At 35.9% G+C, this 19,637-nt stretch overlaps 1 protein-coding gene and 1 pseudogene across 1 annotated transcript; one reads left to right on the top strand and one right to left on the bottom strand.

Annotated features, from left to right (window-relative positions):
* Positions 1-1,885: 1,885 nt before the first annotated feature.
* Positions 1,886-2,830, top strand: LOC106830357 (olfactory receptor 52A5-like). The gene has a single exon (XM_014839938.2). The coding sequence runs from the start codon at positions 1,886-1,888 to the stop codon at positions 2,828-2,830; it is 945 nt and encodes a 314-aa protein (XP_014695424.2).
* A 10,359-nt stretch (positions 2,831-13,189) lies between these two features.
* On the bottom strand, positions 13,190-14,122 carry LOC106830114 (olfactory receptor 52J3-like; annotated as a pseudogene).
* Positions 14,123-19,637: the final 5,515 nt, after the last annotated feature.

The raw sequence follows: 19,637 nt of genomic DNA, 5'->3' as shown, positions 1-19,637 counted from the left end.
GGAGATGACCACCAATATCAGGGGCAACATGAGATGACCATGAGGCCTGGAAAATCTTTCCCTGTGACAACGGGGAGAAATGAGCATAGTGAAAGTTCTGTTACTAAGCAGTAGTATCTAATTTTGTTATCATCTTCACTTTGCACATGACACAGTAGAGATGGCCCCTAACAATGATGGAACCAAATCACTTGGCAATCAGTTCAAAAGTATGTGTTTGTTTGAAGGAGGGAAATGTACCTTTATCCCACAGCCCTTTAACATCAGGAATTTTCCTAGAAGAGATCTGAGTTTCAACTTCAAATAATTTCAGAAAGACCCAATTGGTTTTCTGATGTAATGGGTTAATTAACTCTAGAAGAAGCTGTTAAGTAGTTGTGATCATCCTAATGCCAAGAAGTAAAAACAGGACCTTTAAAAATATTTATATTTCCTGTTTTACTATCCTTGAGCAATGCTTGAGGTTTTTAAGCAGTCAGTGATTTCAAGTTGAAAATAACTTAGAGATATTTAGTTTTTATTCACCTCATCAACTTTTACTTTTAAATATAGTTTTTCAGGTAGTTCTTTTTCTGTAAATATGTAAGAATAAATGGAGTACGATTTATTTTATTTTTTATCTCTAAACTGTACAAATCACATATACACAAAATATCTCAAACCCGTAGGTGAATTTTTTTGAGAAGAAGATTACCCCTGAGCTAATATCTGCCACCAATCCTCCTCTCTTTTTGCTGAGGAAGATTGACCCTCAGCTAACATCCGTGCCCATCTTCCTCTACTTTATATGTGGGACGCCTGCCACAGCATGGCTTGATAAGCAGTGTGTAGGTCCACACCTGGGATCCGAACTGGCAAACCCCAGGCCACTGAAGTGGAGTTTGTGAACTTAACCGCTGTGCCACGGGGCCAGCCTCTGTAGCTAATTTTTTTAACTATCCTTAGAACACTATACTCTTTAGTATTGTTAGAAGCTATAATACAATCACAAGCGTGATATACAAACTTGAGGATGAAAAAAGGAAGAAAGATCAAAATAAATGATAATTTATATTTGAAAAGATGAGCACTTGGAAAGACTGGAATTGTAAAAGAAAAGAGCATTGATTGGGGATTTTAGTTTAGATTTTAATAGACTATTAGTTAGAACTTCTTTATATATTTGGGAAAAATTTTACAATATTTTGCTAAATAAAAAAACAGTGCTTAAAATCAGTATATATTTTATAATACTCTCAAATATAAAGATGATAAAGAGGGCCAACCCAGTGGCATACTGGTTAAGTTTGCTTGCTATGTATGGAGACCCAGGGTTCATAGGGTCAGATTCCAGGCAAGGACCTACATACCACTCACCAAGCCATGCTGAGGCAGCATCCCACATACAAAATAGATTTGGCCCACAAATATTAGCTCATGGACAATATTCCTCAAGCAAAAAGAGGAAGATTGGCAACAGATGTTTGCTCAGGGCCAAATCTTCCTCACCAAAAAAGAAAAAGAAGAAGAAGAAGTGTGAAGAAGTGTAAAAAGAAAAGATGATAAAGACATATTTAAAAATGAGAATAAATTATTTGGCAGTGTTACAGATGGATTTGTGTTTATTTTATTGTGCTGTTGTACATGTGCTTTATTTAAGGAACAAGAAAAATGACTCAAAATAACATGGTACTTTAACTTACAGATTTTTTTTTAAAAAGGAAAAAAAAACAATTCCTTTAATAAATCAGGATGAAGTTCTTTAGCAGAAGGGGAATGCAATAAATTATGTTATTTTCAAATATTTTCCCAGGGTCATTCAACCTGCACTATGAATTCTCTTAATACATTCTATCCTTTCTGACTAGATTTGAGGATCGAAGGGATTTGACATCATTGCCCCATCATGGCACTTACCAATGGCACCTTCTTCAAGCCATCTCTCTTCACACTGGTTGGAGTTCCAGGCCTTGAATCAGTGCAGCACTGGATCGGGATCCCGTTCTTCATCTCTTTCATCCTGGCCGTGATTGGAAATGGCCTCCTCATCACCATCATCCACACTGAGAGTAGTCTTCACGAGCCCATGTATATCTTTTTAGCTGTGTTGGCAGCTACTGACCTAGGCCTGACTCTGTGCATTACCCCTAAAATGCTGGTGATCTTTTGGCTGCACTCAAGGGAGATTCAGTTTGACTGCTGTCTAATCCAGATGTATTTCACCCACACTTTCCAGTGCATGGAGTCCGGCATACTCCTTACCATGGCCTTTGACCGTTATGTGGCTATCTGTGAGCCCCTGAGACATTCTGCTATCTTCACGAAGAAGGTGCTCATTAGCATCATCACAGTTGTGACCATTCGGGCATCTCTTATCATCATCATGTGTCCACTTCTAATTAAGTTGCGCCTGAAGCATTTCCGGACCACAGTCATCTCTCATTCCTACTGTGAGCACATGGCTGTGGTAAAGCTGGCTGCAGAAAATGTCAGAATCAATAAAGCTTATGGACTGTTTGTGGCTTTCTCAGTCCTTGGATTTAACGTGATCTTTATCTTCTTGTCCTATGCCTTTATCTTCCAGGCTGTCTTTAAATTGTCACAAAAGGAGGCACGACTCAAGGCATTCAACACGTGCACAGCCCACATCTTTGTCTTTCTCCAATTCTATATTCTCACATTTTTTACATCCTTCATACATAGATTTGGCTTCAATGTTGCTCCTTATGTGCACATTCTTCTATCCAACCTTTATCTGCTTGTTCCTCCCCTGCTTAACCCTATTGTCTATGGAGTAAAGACTAAACAGATCCGAGAGACAGTTATCAAAATGTTCACTCCTAAGAATTAAATTGACAGGCACTCCTGTGCCTCATACCCTCTTCACAATAATATGCCTAGCAATTCTTGTCATATAGCATTGTCAGTGGTCATCTTTGCATTATTCTAGTTCCCACAATATAGGTACAGATTTTATAAATAAAATTAGTAATAATTTATCTCCATATTTTCAGACACCGTTTTAAACCTTTTAATCCTTTTACAAAAGCCGATGATGTTTTACATGAAAACCTTATTAACAGTTATAATTATCCTTTTTGTTGTATTCTATCCTTGAACGGGGTCAGTTTTACACAATGTTACCCCAGGTTGTGTGCTTTTCACCAACAGCTACTGTCACACCTATTCTCTTCCTTTTTAACCCTAGATTCTAAACTATGGATACGTGGTGACAACTTTTATATTTCAATCATTGGTGACTTTCTAATTCCATGAGATCTCATTCACTATTATACATTTATATATAACATGTCACAATGGGTATTTCAACTCTGACCTCATTTCTATTCTGTTAAGCAACTGTGGGTTCTACACCATATGTTCTTGTTAGAACTCAATGTTTCCTATGAAAAGAAAAATTGTGTCATTAAATTCTATTTTAATCTCTCTAATATTCTAGAAGTGGCTTCTTGAAGACTGACAGCTCATTAAATTGTATAGAAAGATTTCCATTTATTTTTTTTAGTGTATCAGGAGAGTAAGCAGAGGTGTTCTTGAGGGATAATCAAGACATAAGAGCCGTGTGTTTTCCCTGGTATGTTACCTACTAACTTCATGAAAGTGGGAGAATTACTTACTAGCCTGTGCCACCATAATTACATTTCTGAGTTGCTCAAAAAGCTAATCATTCTTGTATTCACTTATATATATCTCAATATTTCCAAAGATTATATCTCTAATTTAATATGTGTACACTTCAATGATTTGAATTATAGATGTCAATCTCATCTTGAGCTTCTAGAAATCCCTGTATTTGTCTCTCTGGACTGATTTATCAGTTCCTGAATTCAGTGAAGGTGTTTTGAGCAGACACATGTCTAAAATATGGATAAACTCCACTGAAATAAGGTCTCAGAATGCACATTTTATGTTTTCCTCCTCCAGAAGATCAAAATAACATTTAACATGTCACATTTTTCCACTTCTATACACATTTTTTAACATTTTCATTCAATGCATCTTCTTCTCTACTTCCCCTTTGTAATTGATCTGAAAATGTTCATCATTCGCAGGCTTGATATTTGCCTCTTTACTCACCACCGCTTTGGAACTATTTCTTTTGCAATCCGCATGACTTTCAATTGCTACAGTTTGTTTACTAAACAGCTGAAATAAAATAATGCATTGAAATTAGAAGATTATATTTACTATTTACATATTACAGTTTAGGGTTTACTAAGGATGGTATTAGTTTGCATTTTTCTCCCTGATCAAGAAAATAGGGTCAAAAGTGCGTGTTTGTGTTTCTGTGTGTGTTTCTTTGAGTTCCTGTGTTGGCATAGAGTGGATCTGCAGGAAACTAGTTTTGCTGAAGTAGATCAAGACCAAAATTCTAAGAAATGCTTCCATTTAAGGGGCATATGTAAAGGGAAATCAGAAAAAGAGACCAAGAAAGATTAGTAAGCAGTAAGATAGGGGAATGTCTTGAAGACAAAGCAGTGCAATATTTCAATAAGAATAAAGAGAAAAGCACTTACAAATGTTGGATAAAGAAAAATTCTCATTAGATTTTGTCATGGAGGCCATTTGTGGTGTTAAAGCACTTTTAGTAAAAGAGATTAACAATAAATAAGTTTATAAATTGTAGACTGAAACTTTGCAGAGCTGTATAGACACAGAGTGAGATAAAGAGTAGGCAGAGTCTATCATAGGTGAAATAAAGGGCATCTATACTCTTAAAATATGAAGATGTGTAGAGGACCACTCACTAAATATAGCACGCTTTTCTAGATTCAGTTCCTTTTGGGGAGTTAAGGGTAGAGCGTCGCAAGTATCTATACTATTCACCATACTTTTCAATGTTATCATATTTGATTATCATTCACCAGTTGAAGGTCATTTGGGTTGTTCTCACTCTCTGGTAAGTATGAATAAACCTTCTATTAATATTCATCTGCAGGTTATTGTATAAACATAAGCTTTTATTTCATGAACTTACGTTCCTATAGGAGTGGGATTGTTAGGTCATATAGTAAGTGTATGCTTAACTTTATAAGAAATTGTTCAAAGGTTTTCCAAACCTTCCAACATTTTGTACTCCCCCTAGTATGAATGCAATTTCTAGTTATTCCACATCAGCTCCACCATTTGGTCTTTTCAGGTTTTTGTTTGTTTTTTTTTTTGTATACTTATATGCTATTCCATGTTATCTGCATTTTCATAGAAATTTTAGAATCACCTGGATCAACAAAATTACTGACCAGATTTTTATCGTAATTAAATAGATACTTTATCGGGTTGAGGAAGTTTCCTTCTATTTCCAATTTTCAGAGAGTTTTCATCATGAATGAATGATAATTTTTGTCAAATACTTTTTTTTATATCTATTGACATAAGCATATGTGTTTTTTCTTTTGTCATTTGAACTCACTGTGAATTAGATTTTTTTCAAGACTTTATTTTTTAGAGAAGTTTTAGGCTTACAACAAAGTTGAGAGGAAGGTACAGGTTTTCCATATACTACTTGTCTCCACACATGCATAACTTTTCACATTATTAACATCACCCGCTAGAATAGTACATTTATTTTACCAAGGATAAACCTAAATTGACACATCATAATTACCTAAAGTCCTTTGTTTATATTAGGGTTTACTTTTCATGTTGTACATTCCATATGTTTGAACAAAAGTATACTGACATATGCCCATCACTATAATATCATATACAGTATTTTCACTGCCCTGAAAATTCCCTGTATTCTGCCTTTTTTTTTTTTTTTTTTAAAGATTTTATTTTTTCCTTTTTCTCCCCAAAGCCCCCCGGTACATAGTTGTGTATTCTTCGTTGTGGGTTCTTCTAGTTGTGGCATGTGGGACGCTGCCTCAGCGTGGTCTGATGAGCAGTGCCATGTCCGCGCCCAGGATTCGAACTAACGAAACACTGGGCCGCCTGCAGGGGAGCGCGCGAACTTAACCACTCGGCCACGGGGCCAGCCCCTATTCTGCCTTTTTATCTGCCCTCTTCATCCCTGACAATCACAGATCTTTTTACAGTCTCCATAGTTTTGCCTTTTCCAGAATGTCCTAGAGTTGTAATCATACAGTACACAGCCTTTTCACATTGGCCTCTTTCACTTAGTAATATGCATTTAAGTCATCTCCCTGTCTTTTAATGGCTTGATAGCTCATTTATTTTTAGCACTGAATAGTATTCTACTGTATAGCTGCTTCACAGTTTATTTAACCATTCACCCATTGAAGGACATCTTGGTTACATCTAAATTATGGCAATTATGAATAAAGCTGCTATAAATATCTATGTGAAGGTTTTTATGTGGACATAAGTTTTTAATTCCTTTGGGTAGATATCAGGGGGCACAATTCCTGGATCGTATGGTAAGAGTATGTTTTGTTTGGTAAGAATCCATCAAAATGTCTTCTAAAGTGGCTGAACCATTTTGCATTCCAACTAGGAATAAATGAAATTTCTTGCTTCCCTACATCCTCAGGAGGATTTGGTGTTGTCAGTGTTCTAGATTTTGGCCATTTTAATAGGCATGCAGTGGTATATCATTATTGTTTTAATTTTCATTTCTCTGATGACATACAATGTAGAGCATCTTTACATATACTTACTTATCATCTGTATAACTTCTTTTTTGTTTTGTTTTTTGAGGAAGATTAGCCCTGAGCTAACTGCTGCCAATCCTCCTCTTTTTGCTAAGGAAGACAGGCCCTGAGCTAACATCCATGCCTATCTTCCTCTACTTTATATATGGGATGCCTACCACAGCATGGTGTGCCAAGTGGTGCCAAGCAGTGCCATGTCTGCATCCGGGATCTGAACCAGTGAACCCTGGGCCGCAGAAGCAGAAGGATGCACTTAGTCGCTGGCCACTGAGCCGACCCCTGTATAACTTCTTTGATGAGGTGTCTGTTAAAGTCACTGGCCCATTTTTAATAGAGTTGTTTTCTTATTGTTGAGTTTTAAATGTTCTTTGTATATATTGGAGCTCTTTATCAAATGTATCATTTGCAAATATTTTCTCTCAATCTGTAGCTTGACTTTTCATTCTCTTGGCATTTTCTTTTGCAGATAAGACGTTTTTATTTTAATGAAGTCCAGTTTATTAATTAAACTGGTATTAACTAAACACATCTTTGGTGTTTTATCTAAAAAGGCATCATCATATTCCAGGTCACCCACTCTTTCTCCTATGTTATCTTCTAGGAGTTTTGAAGTTTTATATTTTAGATTTAGGTCTATGATCCATTTTGAGTTAAATTTTATGACATGTGTAAGTACTGTGTCTATGTTCATTTTTTTTTTGCATGTGAGTGTCCAGGTGCTCCAGCACCAATTGTTGAAAAGACAATGTTTGCTCCACTGTATTGTGTTTGCTTTTTTGTCAAAGATCAGTTGACTGTATTCATAGGGATCTGTTTCTGGACTGTCCATTCTGGTCCATTGATCTATTTGTCTATTCTTTCACCAATACAACACTGTCTTTACTGTAGCTTTAAGTCTTAAAGTGTGATAGTGTCAGTCCTTCAACTTTGTTCCTCTCTTTCAACGTTATGTTGGCTATTCTGGGTCTTTTTCCTCTCCATGTAAGCTTTAGAATCAGTCTGTTGATACCCATTAAATAATTTGCTGGGATTTTGATTGGAATTTCATTGACTCTATAGATCAATTTGGTAAGAATTGACATATTGCCAATATTGAGTTATTCTATTTATAAATGTGGGATATCTCATCATTTATTTAGTTCTTTGATTTTACTCATCAGAGTTTTCTAGTTTTTCACATAGATCTTGTACATATTTTGTTTGATTGATGCCCTAGTATTTCATTTTGGGGAGTGTTAACGTAAATGGCATTGTGTTTTAATTTTAAATTCCACTTGTTCATTATTGATATATAGGTAAACAGTTGACTTGGGAATTGATTTTGTATTCTGCAATGTTGCTGTAATCACTTATTAGTTAAAGGAGTTTTTGTGTTGATTCTTTTTGATTTTCTACATAGATGATCATGTCATTTGCAAACAAAGAGAGTTTTATAGCTTCCTTCTCAATCTGCATACTTTTATTTTCTTTTTTGCCTTATTGAATTAGCAAAGACTTCCAGTATGATACTGTGAAGGAGTTATGAGAAGGGGCATCATTGCCTTCTATGTTCTTGGTCTTGGCAGGAAACCTTCTACTTTCTCACCATTAAGTATGGTGTTAGCTGTAGGGTTTTTGTATTGTTGGGGTAGCAAGCAGACAATTACTTACTGAAAAGATAATCTATCAGAGAGACAGCTAGGCTTGGGCTCTGGTGAACAAAAGGGAGAAAAGAACATAGCAACTTTAAATTAAGATAGAAGTCACCCCATGTTTATAAAGAGACAGAGATACAGACAGAAAGAGATAAAAATGTGGAAAAGAAGTAAAAGGACACACACGTAAAGTATGATGGGAAGGCATACCGAGAAAATTTGATATAAAGAGAAAGAAACATGTGGGCAAACAGAGAAGATTACAGAATCCAGTATCAGCACAAAAGGCCTGAAAGAGGAGCATTTAAGAATAAGAAATGCCATGCTCTCCACAAGCCATCAAAACCCTTCTATAACTAGTTCATCATGGCTTGAGGCTCTACTTTCTCCCCCAGGCAGTTGGTTTTCCTTCTGCAGAGCAGTTTAACCTAATTTCTTTCTGATCACTCCCTCAACCTTCCCAGGATGTGTTGCTGCATGTCCACTTTGCTAGTGAGAGAATTTACCTCTGTCCTCATGTTAGGTATGCTGACAACAATTGATTTCTTTAAAAACTGGAAACTTTAGGGGCCATCCAGTGATGTAGTGGTTAATTTTGTCTGCTTCACTTCGATTGGCCTGGGGCTTAGGTATTTGCATCCCAGGGCAAACCTATACTCCACTCATCAAGCCATGCTGTGGCAGCATCCCACATATAAAAGAGAGGAAGTTTGGCACAGATGTTAGCTCAAGGACAATCTTCCTCAAGCAAAACAAGGAAGATTGGCAAGGTGTTAGCTCAGGGCCAGTCTTCCTCACCGAAAACCTGGAAACTTTATTACTTAAAAGTGGCTAAAGCTAAGAATTTCGTGTTAGCAATTAACACTAAAATTGTGACTTTATAGTGATAATTGAAGCAGTATAACCCATCTCTCCTGACTTATAAGATGCAAAAAAACGGGCAATTGGTAAACTGACTGGCTCAGAGTCTATGCCTAAGGAAAGTGAGAAGCCTTGACATGGTTTGTTTTCATAGGCAAAAATGCCTTTAAAAGGCAAAAGTAAGAAAAGGCAGCTTATCTACCATTTGTCACAGTTAGATTGGTTAGGAGAAAAAATTTAATCATAATTTGGATTATTCTCTGAATATATTCCTACCTCCTCTCACTGTAGGCAGAATACACATCTGACACATTGTTTTAACATTTGGCTATGTGACTTGTCTTGGCACATGCAGTCTTAGCAGACATGAAAATAGAGCCCTTACATACCTGTGATTGCAGATTTGGGTTAATCTTTTCCTTCCTATGTGTTTTCATGTAAAGAATATGCCCCAGCGAAGCTACTACTGCTTTAGCTGGGACCCTGGAATGAGACTCATGGAGATCAGAACCTAACAAAAAATCAACTGGACCTACTTTCTGATGCTGAACTGGCCCCAGTAGGTCACTGGAAAGAAAAACAAGTGCTTTGTGTTCAAAGCCACTGTTTTATGGGATGGTTAATTCAATAGAGTAACTTTGGAAAAGTCTGGTGAATACCTTCTAGTACTCATCCTGTTAAGAAGGTAAAAAGGTAATAATATAAATAAAGTGCTTAGAACAGTGCCAAAAATATAGAAAGCAAGTCTAAATGGCAATAATCAAAAAATCATACAGATCAGAAACTATAACAACACCTGTTTCTTTCAGATTTAACGTGTGTATGTCTGTATATATAACCAAGCAACCGATAGAGACAATAAATTGTATTTGTGTGACAAGACAGTGGGTCCAGAAGAAAGGCAATAATGGTCACAGTTGACCAGGCTGACCTTTAGGTAAGGTTTAGTAATGAGGGAGAAATCAGCAGGTAACACAGGGTGATCTGAACAAAGCATCTCTTCCAGATACCTGCAGGGACTGAGTATGCCTCATCTGGCTAAGTGCTTAACTTAGAGCTTCAGAAGGAAGCCAGCAAAAGCATCCCTCTCATTCTCCCCCAAATACTCTGCGTGTGTTGTTCATTTTCCTAGTGCACTAACCCAGTCTCTGCATATTGGCATTCTATCAATTCTTCTCCAAGGCTTAATGACAATATCTTCCACGAAGTCTTCCCTCATCCAGCCAAGGCAAAGTGATCTCTCTCATCTCTAAGTTCCCATCGTTTTGAAGGTGTGACTTTCATTTTGATATGCCATGAATTACTTCTAGAAACATTGTCAGATTTTCAAATTTTACAATACAGTGATCTTACAATGACAATGTTTACAAAAATTGAATTTTGTTTTTAGATTGTACAAAATCAATTCAAACCTGGCAACTTGGCAAATGTGACCAGTATTTAGCTCCACTTTTCCTTCATATCGTCTCTAAAATCTTCCCAGGTACTGATAATGATTGCAGCATCGACAGAAATATGACATTAAGTCTAAAATATTGATCAGTATGCTGCACGTTGGCAGCTGGTATGTATGTGCAAAGTGTTAGACTTCATTGAAATAATTATTCATTATCATGCTACACACAATACCATACATTTCTGCTCAGAAAACCCAGCGTGCAATATCATCTCCTGAAAAACTGAGGCTGTAAATGCAAGTGTTTATGTTTCTTAACATTTGGAATAAATTCATAGGGAACAAAAGGAATACATATGGAATGTACATTTAACAATACTAAACATAAAATGTTAGAGGGGCTCGGCTAAGTTTATCAACATATCTCACTTAACACTGAAACATATAAGGTAAGTTAACAAAACCTCTCCTTTTCAAAGGACAAAAATGAAGACAAAGTTAAAAACTTGTCTCAGGCCATGCTGCTCAATATTTACAGACTTGGATGTCTAAATCCATATTTTTTTGTCTCCATAAGCAAGCTATTTATGTCTTACATATAATGCAGGGAAGTGGTTTTGAGTTGGCCTCAATCAGGTTTTAACTTTTCAAAACTTGAAAGATATTAGGAACAAAGCATTAACTATAGGAAGATATTTGAATCTTTTAGAAATATTTGGACAAAGAAATTATTCTATATCTTCACAGACTGACAAAGGAGAATTGCATATTATGATATGTGGCCTTTGTTTTTCTAAAACTTTAACCAATATTATTTTGCATTGATTTGATGCTTAATCAAATTTCCCTATTTAATTTGTGTGTACTGTATAGAATATTATTTTGAACTCCTATTTTGTACCATATAAATAATCAATTTTAATTGTGTTGAAATGAACATTTTATTGAAGAAAATCATTTGAATATGTGAATCTTGCTTTTCTTTTTTACTCATGAAAAATAAAATTTTGCTTAGAAATAATACCTACCCTTCAGAACTCTGTCTCCATTTTTATTATTAAAATTGTAAATTTCCTCTTGTACTCCTTATGGAAGCTGAATAGCTGAGAAAATACTGGATTTAAAAAGATATTTCCAGTGATTTTGCCACTGAACGCTACTGTCTTTTAGTTGTAGGGTGTGGAAACATAAAAGAAAGTTGATGATTGGAGACAGTGAACATTATGACTATAAACGACACTGCTAGAACATGAATATACATCTGCTCTTAAAGTTTTAAAAGAGAACATCATTACTTCCAGATTAACACATGAATCCTATCAGATGAACTGGAAATTTGTATGAACTTTTCCTCTAAATGCAACACACCACGAATTTAGTTTCTTTGAGGAAAAGTGTGGTGAACCTGTGTGGCATTGCATATGAGGGTCACGTATCAGATGGAGGTTTAAAATCGATTTAGTAAAATTAAATAAATAACTTATTAATGTAAAAATGTTCTCTATTATATGGGTTTTATTCTTTAATATTATTAAATTTGTGTTCTACTTAAAATAAAATGCAGCATCCAAATGAAGAAAAATATCAGGAAGAATGCTGATTGATAAACACTTGACAAAGAGGCCATCGAAAGTTTATTATTTGCATCTCCCTATTTCTAAGAGAAAAAAGAGAATTTAATGTGCTGAAGGTGTTCACAGGAAATAAATTCTTCCAATAACCGCATTTAGGTATCCCTTGCATCACCCTCCATTAGTTCCATACAGAGAGTTTTTACTGAAGTTCCTAGTCCATGCTGCTTGATGAAAAACAATCTATCTTCCATACTTCCAATCCCTGAAGAGATGTGTTATGGTCCATTTAGTCATTTAAAATTGCATGGTCATTGCTTTGCCATTGGATGGTGATTTGCCATCCGAAAATGAGTTCCTAGCCTCCTTAGTACTTGCTCTCATGTGCTATTTCATTATTTTTATGTGGACATCAGTTTCTACCAACAGCCAATTCAGGAAGAATTATCAAAAAATGCCTTACATCACCAGGAATTATGGTGGAGAGATACCGTTATAAGATAATGCAAAATGCCTGCAAGAAAATCCAGCAAATTCCTCTGAAAGTAACTGAGTTTGAAAATTTGTTTTCTATCTGAACTTGTCTGAGATTCACTTACTTTTGCAAAACATCTAGACCCAAAGGATGAATGTATATTGCATTCCATAAACAGTCCTTTGGAGATGAAGTGACTCATATAGACAGAAGTTTACATAAATACATTTAACATACACACACACAAACACATATACCCATGGAAAACAAAATGATTACACGTGATTCAAAATTCCACCGTTAGAAATCTATACCTTCAAGCTTCACTTATAAAACAAATAATAATAATTTCTTATTTTGAAATATAGAGACAAGGAGGTTCAATAAATCTCCATAGTTAAAAATGAAAGGACTTTCAGTGGGAGATTTTCTCCTACTGTACTGGAACCCTACATTCAGAAGAATAAACAACACCAATGTGGAGAGGAAACATTGGTGTAAGACCAGAAAGCATTCTTCAAAGTTTGTTTTTCATGGATCTTTAGATGTGAGGAACATTTAAAAACACAACCTAGAGTAGAGTCAAAGTTAATTTCTTTCAGTTATATCCACACTCTCAATGTCTAAGGAAAAAAGAGAACCTACTTTGAGGTGAAAGCACAGATTACACGCTCACAAATCTGCTTTGTCCTGGCACCATAAATAATAGGGTTGAGGGCAGGTGGGATGCCCACGTAGGGAGTGGTAACAAGAATATGGACATAACCAGAAGTTTTTTGCCAAATCGGTGAGTGAGAAAAGAGAATAAGGAGGGTGTATAGGAAACACACAAAACTCCACCATGGGACTCACATCTGCTCTGAGCCTTGTGATGAGCATCCCAAGATAGGAGGCAGAAAACCGCACCAATGATGTAAGGCATAAGAGGTTACAACCACTGCCACCTCCAAAATAAGAAAAGAAGCTACAAAAAGCCCATAAATGTCATTAATTCGAATGCTGGCACAGGCCAACTGGGTCATGCCCATGTGCTCACAGTAGGAGTAGGCAATAATTCGAGCCCCACAGAAAGGCAGACAATGGGTAGGTACACAATGGGCAACATGAACAGGACTGGACTCATATAATGCCCATACCAATGGCTGATAGCACTCTGGGTGTCAGGATGGTTGTGTAGTGGAGAGGTGCACAGATAGCCACATAGCGGTCAAAGACCATTGCCAGCAGAACAGCAGACTCCATTCCTGTGAAGGTGTGTATGAGAACCATCTGGGCCTCACAGGCCCCAAAACTAATTTCACGTGCATCAAACCAGAAGATACCCAGTATTCGGGGCACTGAGGATGTGGACAGGGCCAGATCTATGGCTGATAAGATGGCTAGAAAGGAGAACACAGGGTCCCACAGAGTCCAGTCAGACCAGATGATCAACAAAATGGTAGAATTGCCCAGCAGAGCCATTAAGTAAATGGAGCGAAAAGGCAGGGAGATCCAGCCCTGGAACCCTCAAGTCCTGGGATGCCTGTACAATAAAAGGTGTCTGGGTGGAAAGTGGAAGTGTTGGTGTGGAACATCTTGCCACTGACAAGAAGAGAAGTAGTTGACCGCCTCTAGAAGGAAAAATGAGAGTTATAAACACATTCTCGAAACTCCTCTGGAAGGCTTGATTTTTATTTGTATTATTCTTATTAGAAAAGCTAATGCTAAAACTTCAGTTCAAAAGCAGATGTAGCCACTGACTGAGCACTCTTCAAGTGGAAGGAATATTAACCTTATGAAAGATCTCCCACTGAAGATTAAGACAATAAGATCCTATACTCATTTGCCAAAAGGCCATACAAAAGATTGAATGAACTAAAAACTATCAGGGAGGGTTTCTTTTGAGATCTCAGTCTTTGAAGAGAAAATACACTTTACTTAAATACATAACACAAATCACGGGACCACTGTTATAGATACCTGCACACAGAACATGACAATAAATGCAACATGGGTGAACCTAGGCATGTAGAACGATGGAAAATCCAGCAGTATTTCTTAAACAGGTTTGCTCAGAATCATGTTTTACAATGTCACATGTTCAGAAAATGACATCCAAAATGAAGAGCTATGCCTCATTAATTCTTCTGTCCATGTTTACTTATATACCCCTACAGATACACTGTTGTGATCTTTCTTTCTCTCTTTCTTTTCTTCTGTCTCTGTGGCTTTCTCTCGCTTTCTTTCTTCCTTATATATCTTTCTCATATGTCTTTCTCTCTTTCTTTTCCCCTTCTTTTTTCTTTCTTTCACAGAGAAAAAAGAAGAAGAAAGAAAGAGCTAAGAAAAAATGAGAGACAGAAGAGTAAAGGAAAGAATGAAGGAGAACAGAAAAAAGGAGAGGAAGGAAAGAGAGAAGGAAGTGTAAAGAAAAGAGGAAGGAAGGTCAGTCTCAGCTCTAATTGACTCCTGAGAAAAGTGAGAGAGAAAAGACCAAGTTTAAGAAATATTTTATTAATGACATTAAAATAGAGAGATTCTCCGGTCAATAAATCCTTCAAGACTGAATGCAGTGTCATCTCCAGACTTATTTCTCTGCTTCGCTCTCTGTAATCAGCTTTACAAACCTGCACTTCTCCTGGGCCTCTGATGAGTTCAATTTTTAATTGTTATTATAGAGGACCAGGCTCTAATACACCATCATCCCTGAAAGTGGCGATCATCATTTATACCACAATTATAAGTTTCATCTAGAGTTAGTTAAGTTAAACTAAAGTTCTCTCAGCATGATTCAGTAAACACCCCTTTTAGTCAGGAAATCTTTGTCTAGGAGTGAGAATATATTAGCTTAATAAATGCAACTGTGGCCTGATCCTTAACTCTTAGAGAAGAGTTTCTGATCACTACCCATCTCCATCACACATTTAATAGGAAACTCATCTCCAGCAGAACTACGACAAGAGAGCTATAGTGAATCTAATGTAAGGAATAAAGTTTTATCACCCATACTTAGGCTTCCTGGAGGCCTATCTGAAAACAAAGCCATTCAAATGCCCCGTATGAGCCAGGATAACACCTCAGAGTCTCTTGAGAATGATCTCATTATCTGCACCCGGGATAGAGCAACTTCCATAGATGCAGACGCTCACCTCTATTCCACTCCCACACACATACATGTCGTCAACAGGAAGTAAGAGATATAAAACTGATGCTACCCAAACGTGTTTGTATGAAGTGAACAGAATGTCTTATTGGGGGAATTTTGTGTGCTGGTTTTAGTAGATGTTATAACAATGCAGATTCAGGGCAATAATTACCAATATGTGTATATCTCCTTCCCACATCTGTGTCTTAACACCCACCAATAGTTTATTAATAGATCACGGCTATCAATTAAGGCAAATACTCTCATTTGTTCTCCATGCAGTGCTCGTCTTAGTGGCTTTAAATGTAAGTTAATAAAAATTGGTTTAACATAAAAATAAAATAACCCAAAGTATATATAGAGATGTGAAATATATTGATGCCAAAGAAAGGAAAGATGTATTATCGTAATATTGCAGGGTAACAAATCAAAATGTATTTTTCAATGTAATGGATAAAAAATAAAATTAAGTCTTACTACTTAATCATACTAAAGTGCAAGAACTTGTTTACCAAAGATAGTGACCTAGTAGGCAAATCACTGACTGGGAGATGATATTCCCATTACGTATATCAGTTAAAGCCCTTATATTAAGAACACATTAAAATAGTGTATTGAAATTACTGTAAATCTGTAAAGAAACGGCAAACAACTCAAAATAAAAATAAGAACAATAATCTTAATCTGTGTTGGAGGAAGCCATCAAGAGGATATGACTACCAGTTGACCTGTGAGCTGGACCCAGGAAATCAGAGGCTCCTCACCCACATCCTTATCCTTGGAACATACATTCTACTCACTGTTCCCACAGTTCTCAAGCACACAACCTTGAGTGAGTAAGGTATTCTTGAAACCAGCTAGACCGAATATGTGACTGCACTCAGTTAGAACCTCTACAGAAACTTTTAAGACAAGCCTGTATGTAAGTTTCCTTGCTTATTAAGCCTACCATCTACCAACCTGGAATGGTTTCCTTCTCTCTTTGGTCTCTCTTTGCCATCCATGTACAGGGGTCTGGGAAGTTCCCAAGGTTTTGAACCATCAATCTGGCTCTTTAAAGGATGAGAATATCCAATTAATATACAAAAAATTTTTCATCATTGTTACTCATCAGGAAAATATTAATTCAAACCACAGTGTGATACCCTACAACCCATCCAGTATGGCTGAAATTAAGACTGCTAATTCTAAGTATTCATAAAGATATGGAGCATCTACTAACCACTGTGGAACCTGGAAGCATTTATTAATTCTAAATATTCCCTGTGGAGCCCTAATTACTTCTAGGTAAATATACAAAAGAAATAAGTGATTATGTTCACCAAAAGAGGAGAAAGCTACTGTTGCACGTGTGGCACATTGTAGAGAGTCCTGTTAGACTACACAGGTAAATGCACTGAAATAAGCCAAATCAAATATACAATGCTTATAATATTTTCTTTTTATTTTCGTAGAATGTACTCGATTATTCTATGCCTAGAGAAATCAACTTATCCTTCCATACAGCTTGACTGTGCCCTCTTTCCTGATCACCTCTCCCCCTTCTCTCCCTTCCCACCTTCCCATATGCACTCCCAGCACTCATTATTTTCATTTGGAACGTCATAACTGTAACACTGATATGCCTCATCTACTAGGGAGCAAAATCCTGTTTTTATCATGTAGATCCTTGTGTGCACCACAGTGCCTGGCACAAGATACTGAGTAATGTTTCTTATTAAATATGCTTTGAACAAATGACTAAGTTATAGACATGAACAAAGTAAGTCATTTCAAAGAAAAAAGTGGAGTATTGTGGAGGATAAAGTCTAATTACATTTAATATTATTGTATTCAACTCAATTTTACATTCCTCAATGAGGAAGTATTTTTATGAGGTATTAGTTTATATATATTGATTAAATGGCCATGGCTCTAATTGCACAAGAGAAAAGTGTCTGTAGTTAGTTTCTCTTCTGGAAGAAAGCACTTGGGGATGGGGATCTGCCTATCAACTTAGGAAGTGAAAATAGCGAAATAGTGTGCTAAAGCCACGTTATAAAGGCACTGGAGAACCAGGAGATAAAGTTTCTCAAGATTAAGGAATTTTGAATCTGATTGTTAAACCATTGGTAACTTGTGGAAGAATTTACATGACAGAAATATATTTTCCACTTTTTAAATTCTCCCAACATTATGTGTGTGTATAAATGTACGTTTGTATGTACATATACGTATATACACGAGTGTGTGTGTGTGTGTGTGTACACTCTTACCTGCAGATGAGGAATGATATTTGTGTTGGGGCAAGCACATATTTAGGGGTGTATGTGTGCGCTTCAGAAAAAAATGTTGCGATGAGTAAAAAAAGAATGTGGGAAAGAGGAGATATAGAGTGGGAGGAAATAAAAGATGGGAGAGAATGGAGTAGAGAGACAGGGAACCGAGAGAATGGAAAGGAAGCAGAAAAGTGTGTCATGATTTCAAGATTGAGAGCTCCAGTATTTTGTTGGGATCTAGTTTCTAAGAAGAGATTCCAGAAATGACCAACAAATGAGAACTGGCAGGGCAATCAGGTGAGGTCCCTTTGGATTAGTAGTTCATTGTAACGTCATGTTGAGATTGATACAATTATAAAGTGCATGGGTAAAAATATTTTATACATTTTCCCTTTTCTGAAAACAAAAGTTGCTAGGAAGAAAACAGAAATGTGGCTCTTGAGAATAATGCAGGAAGAAGACCAATAGAAACTTTCAAAGAATGTTGATCGAATTTTATACACATAATAAAATTCATGAGAAGAGAAGACTTAGAATGTTTCATGATATTATACCACTTTTACCTCTAGGCAATAAATTTCATTCTTATATTTCATTACATTTACATAATTTTTGTTATATAATGCCTGTCATTTCAGTCAATTCAAAAAATAAAAAATTAGTATATTTTTACATATATACTTGTAAAAATCACTAACTAAAATGTTTTCCTTGTATACTTATATACAGAAATGTCTTTAAAAATGATTGTTTTTCTGTTTCTCATTCAACTCAAAATAGTGAAATTTATCTGTCAAGTTTTATTACTACATATAATACATACTCATTTAATCATCACTCATTATTACACATTTCTCCAATATTTTACAACTGCAAATAGTGCTATGTATATGATACAAATAAGTAAGTAAATGTAATTACATGTAAATCTTTGTAACATTATACTTTAAGTTTTTGTTCATGAGGGGCCATATTTATCTCATGACATTTGTATCTTTCATCCAACAAAATACCTGTCACTGAGTATGTTCTTTGAAATTATATATTTAATGAATAAATTATAATTAACAAAGAAGACATCTCTAGAAATTTCTCTAGAAATTAAATCACTTGATGCATTGGGTGTTGTGTTGACTACTAAATATTTATCCTACTTGAGATGATTAGTGTAAACCTTTGATGGTAAATACAATTACTTTATCAATAGTGTGTTTAGAAATAGGCATAAGACCTAATTCTAGACACTCAGTCATAAAAGGAAAATTTCAATGTCCCTGTTTGAGAGGAGTATTTTTAGCTCCTAAAAGGCTAGAGAGAAACTGAAACCTTTGTTACCCTGTGGGCCACTGAAACAATCAGCTTTGGATTTTACCCTTCTACTGGGCTTATTATGTGAAATAATATATTTCGTTATAGTTAAAGCAAATTTATACCTGGATTTTCTTTTATTTTCAGTCTGAGACATCCTAACCAGAATAATAACTGCAAACATGTTTGACAATTATTACATAGTGTTAAAATCATTTTCCAGAAATAATCTGCAAATTTACATTGCATTTTGCATGAATAAATTAGTTGGGTTGGAAAGATGTGCTTGTGCTCCACTCACTCACTCACTCACTCACTATTTTTAGAATTAAATCATTTACTTATATCTTCTCAATGCAGTATAATATCCTTTTTTTCAGCCTGTTTCTATACATTTTT

Source organism: Equus asinus, chromosome 20, assembly GCF_041296235.1.
Source record: "Equus asinus isolate D_3611 breed Donkey chromosome 20, EquAss-T2T_v2, whole genome shotgun sequence".
NCBI classification, from domain to species: Eukaryota; Metazoa; Chordata; class Mammalia; order Perissodactyla; family Equidae; genus Equus; species Equus asinus.
Note: the sequence above shows the minus strand (reverse complement) of the source record. Positions and strands in the feature narration are given on the sequence as shown.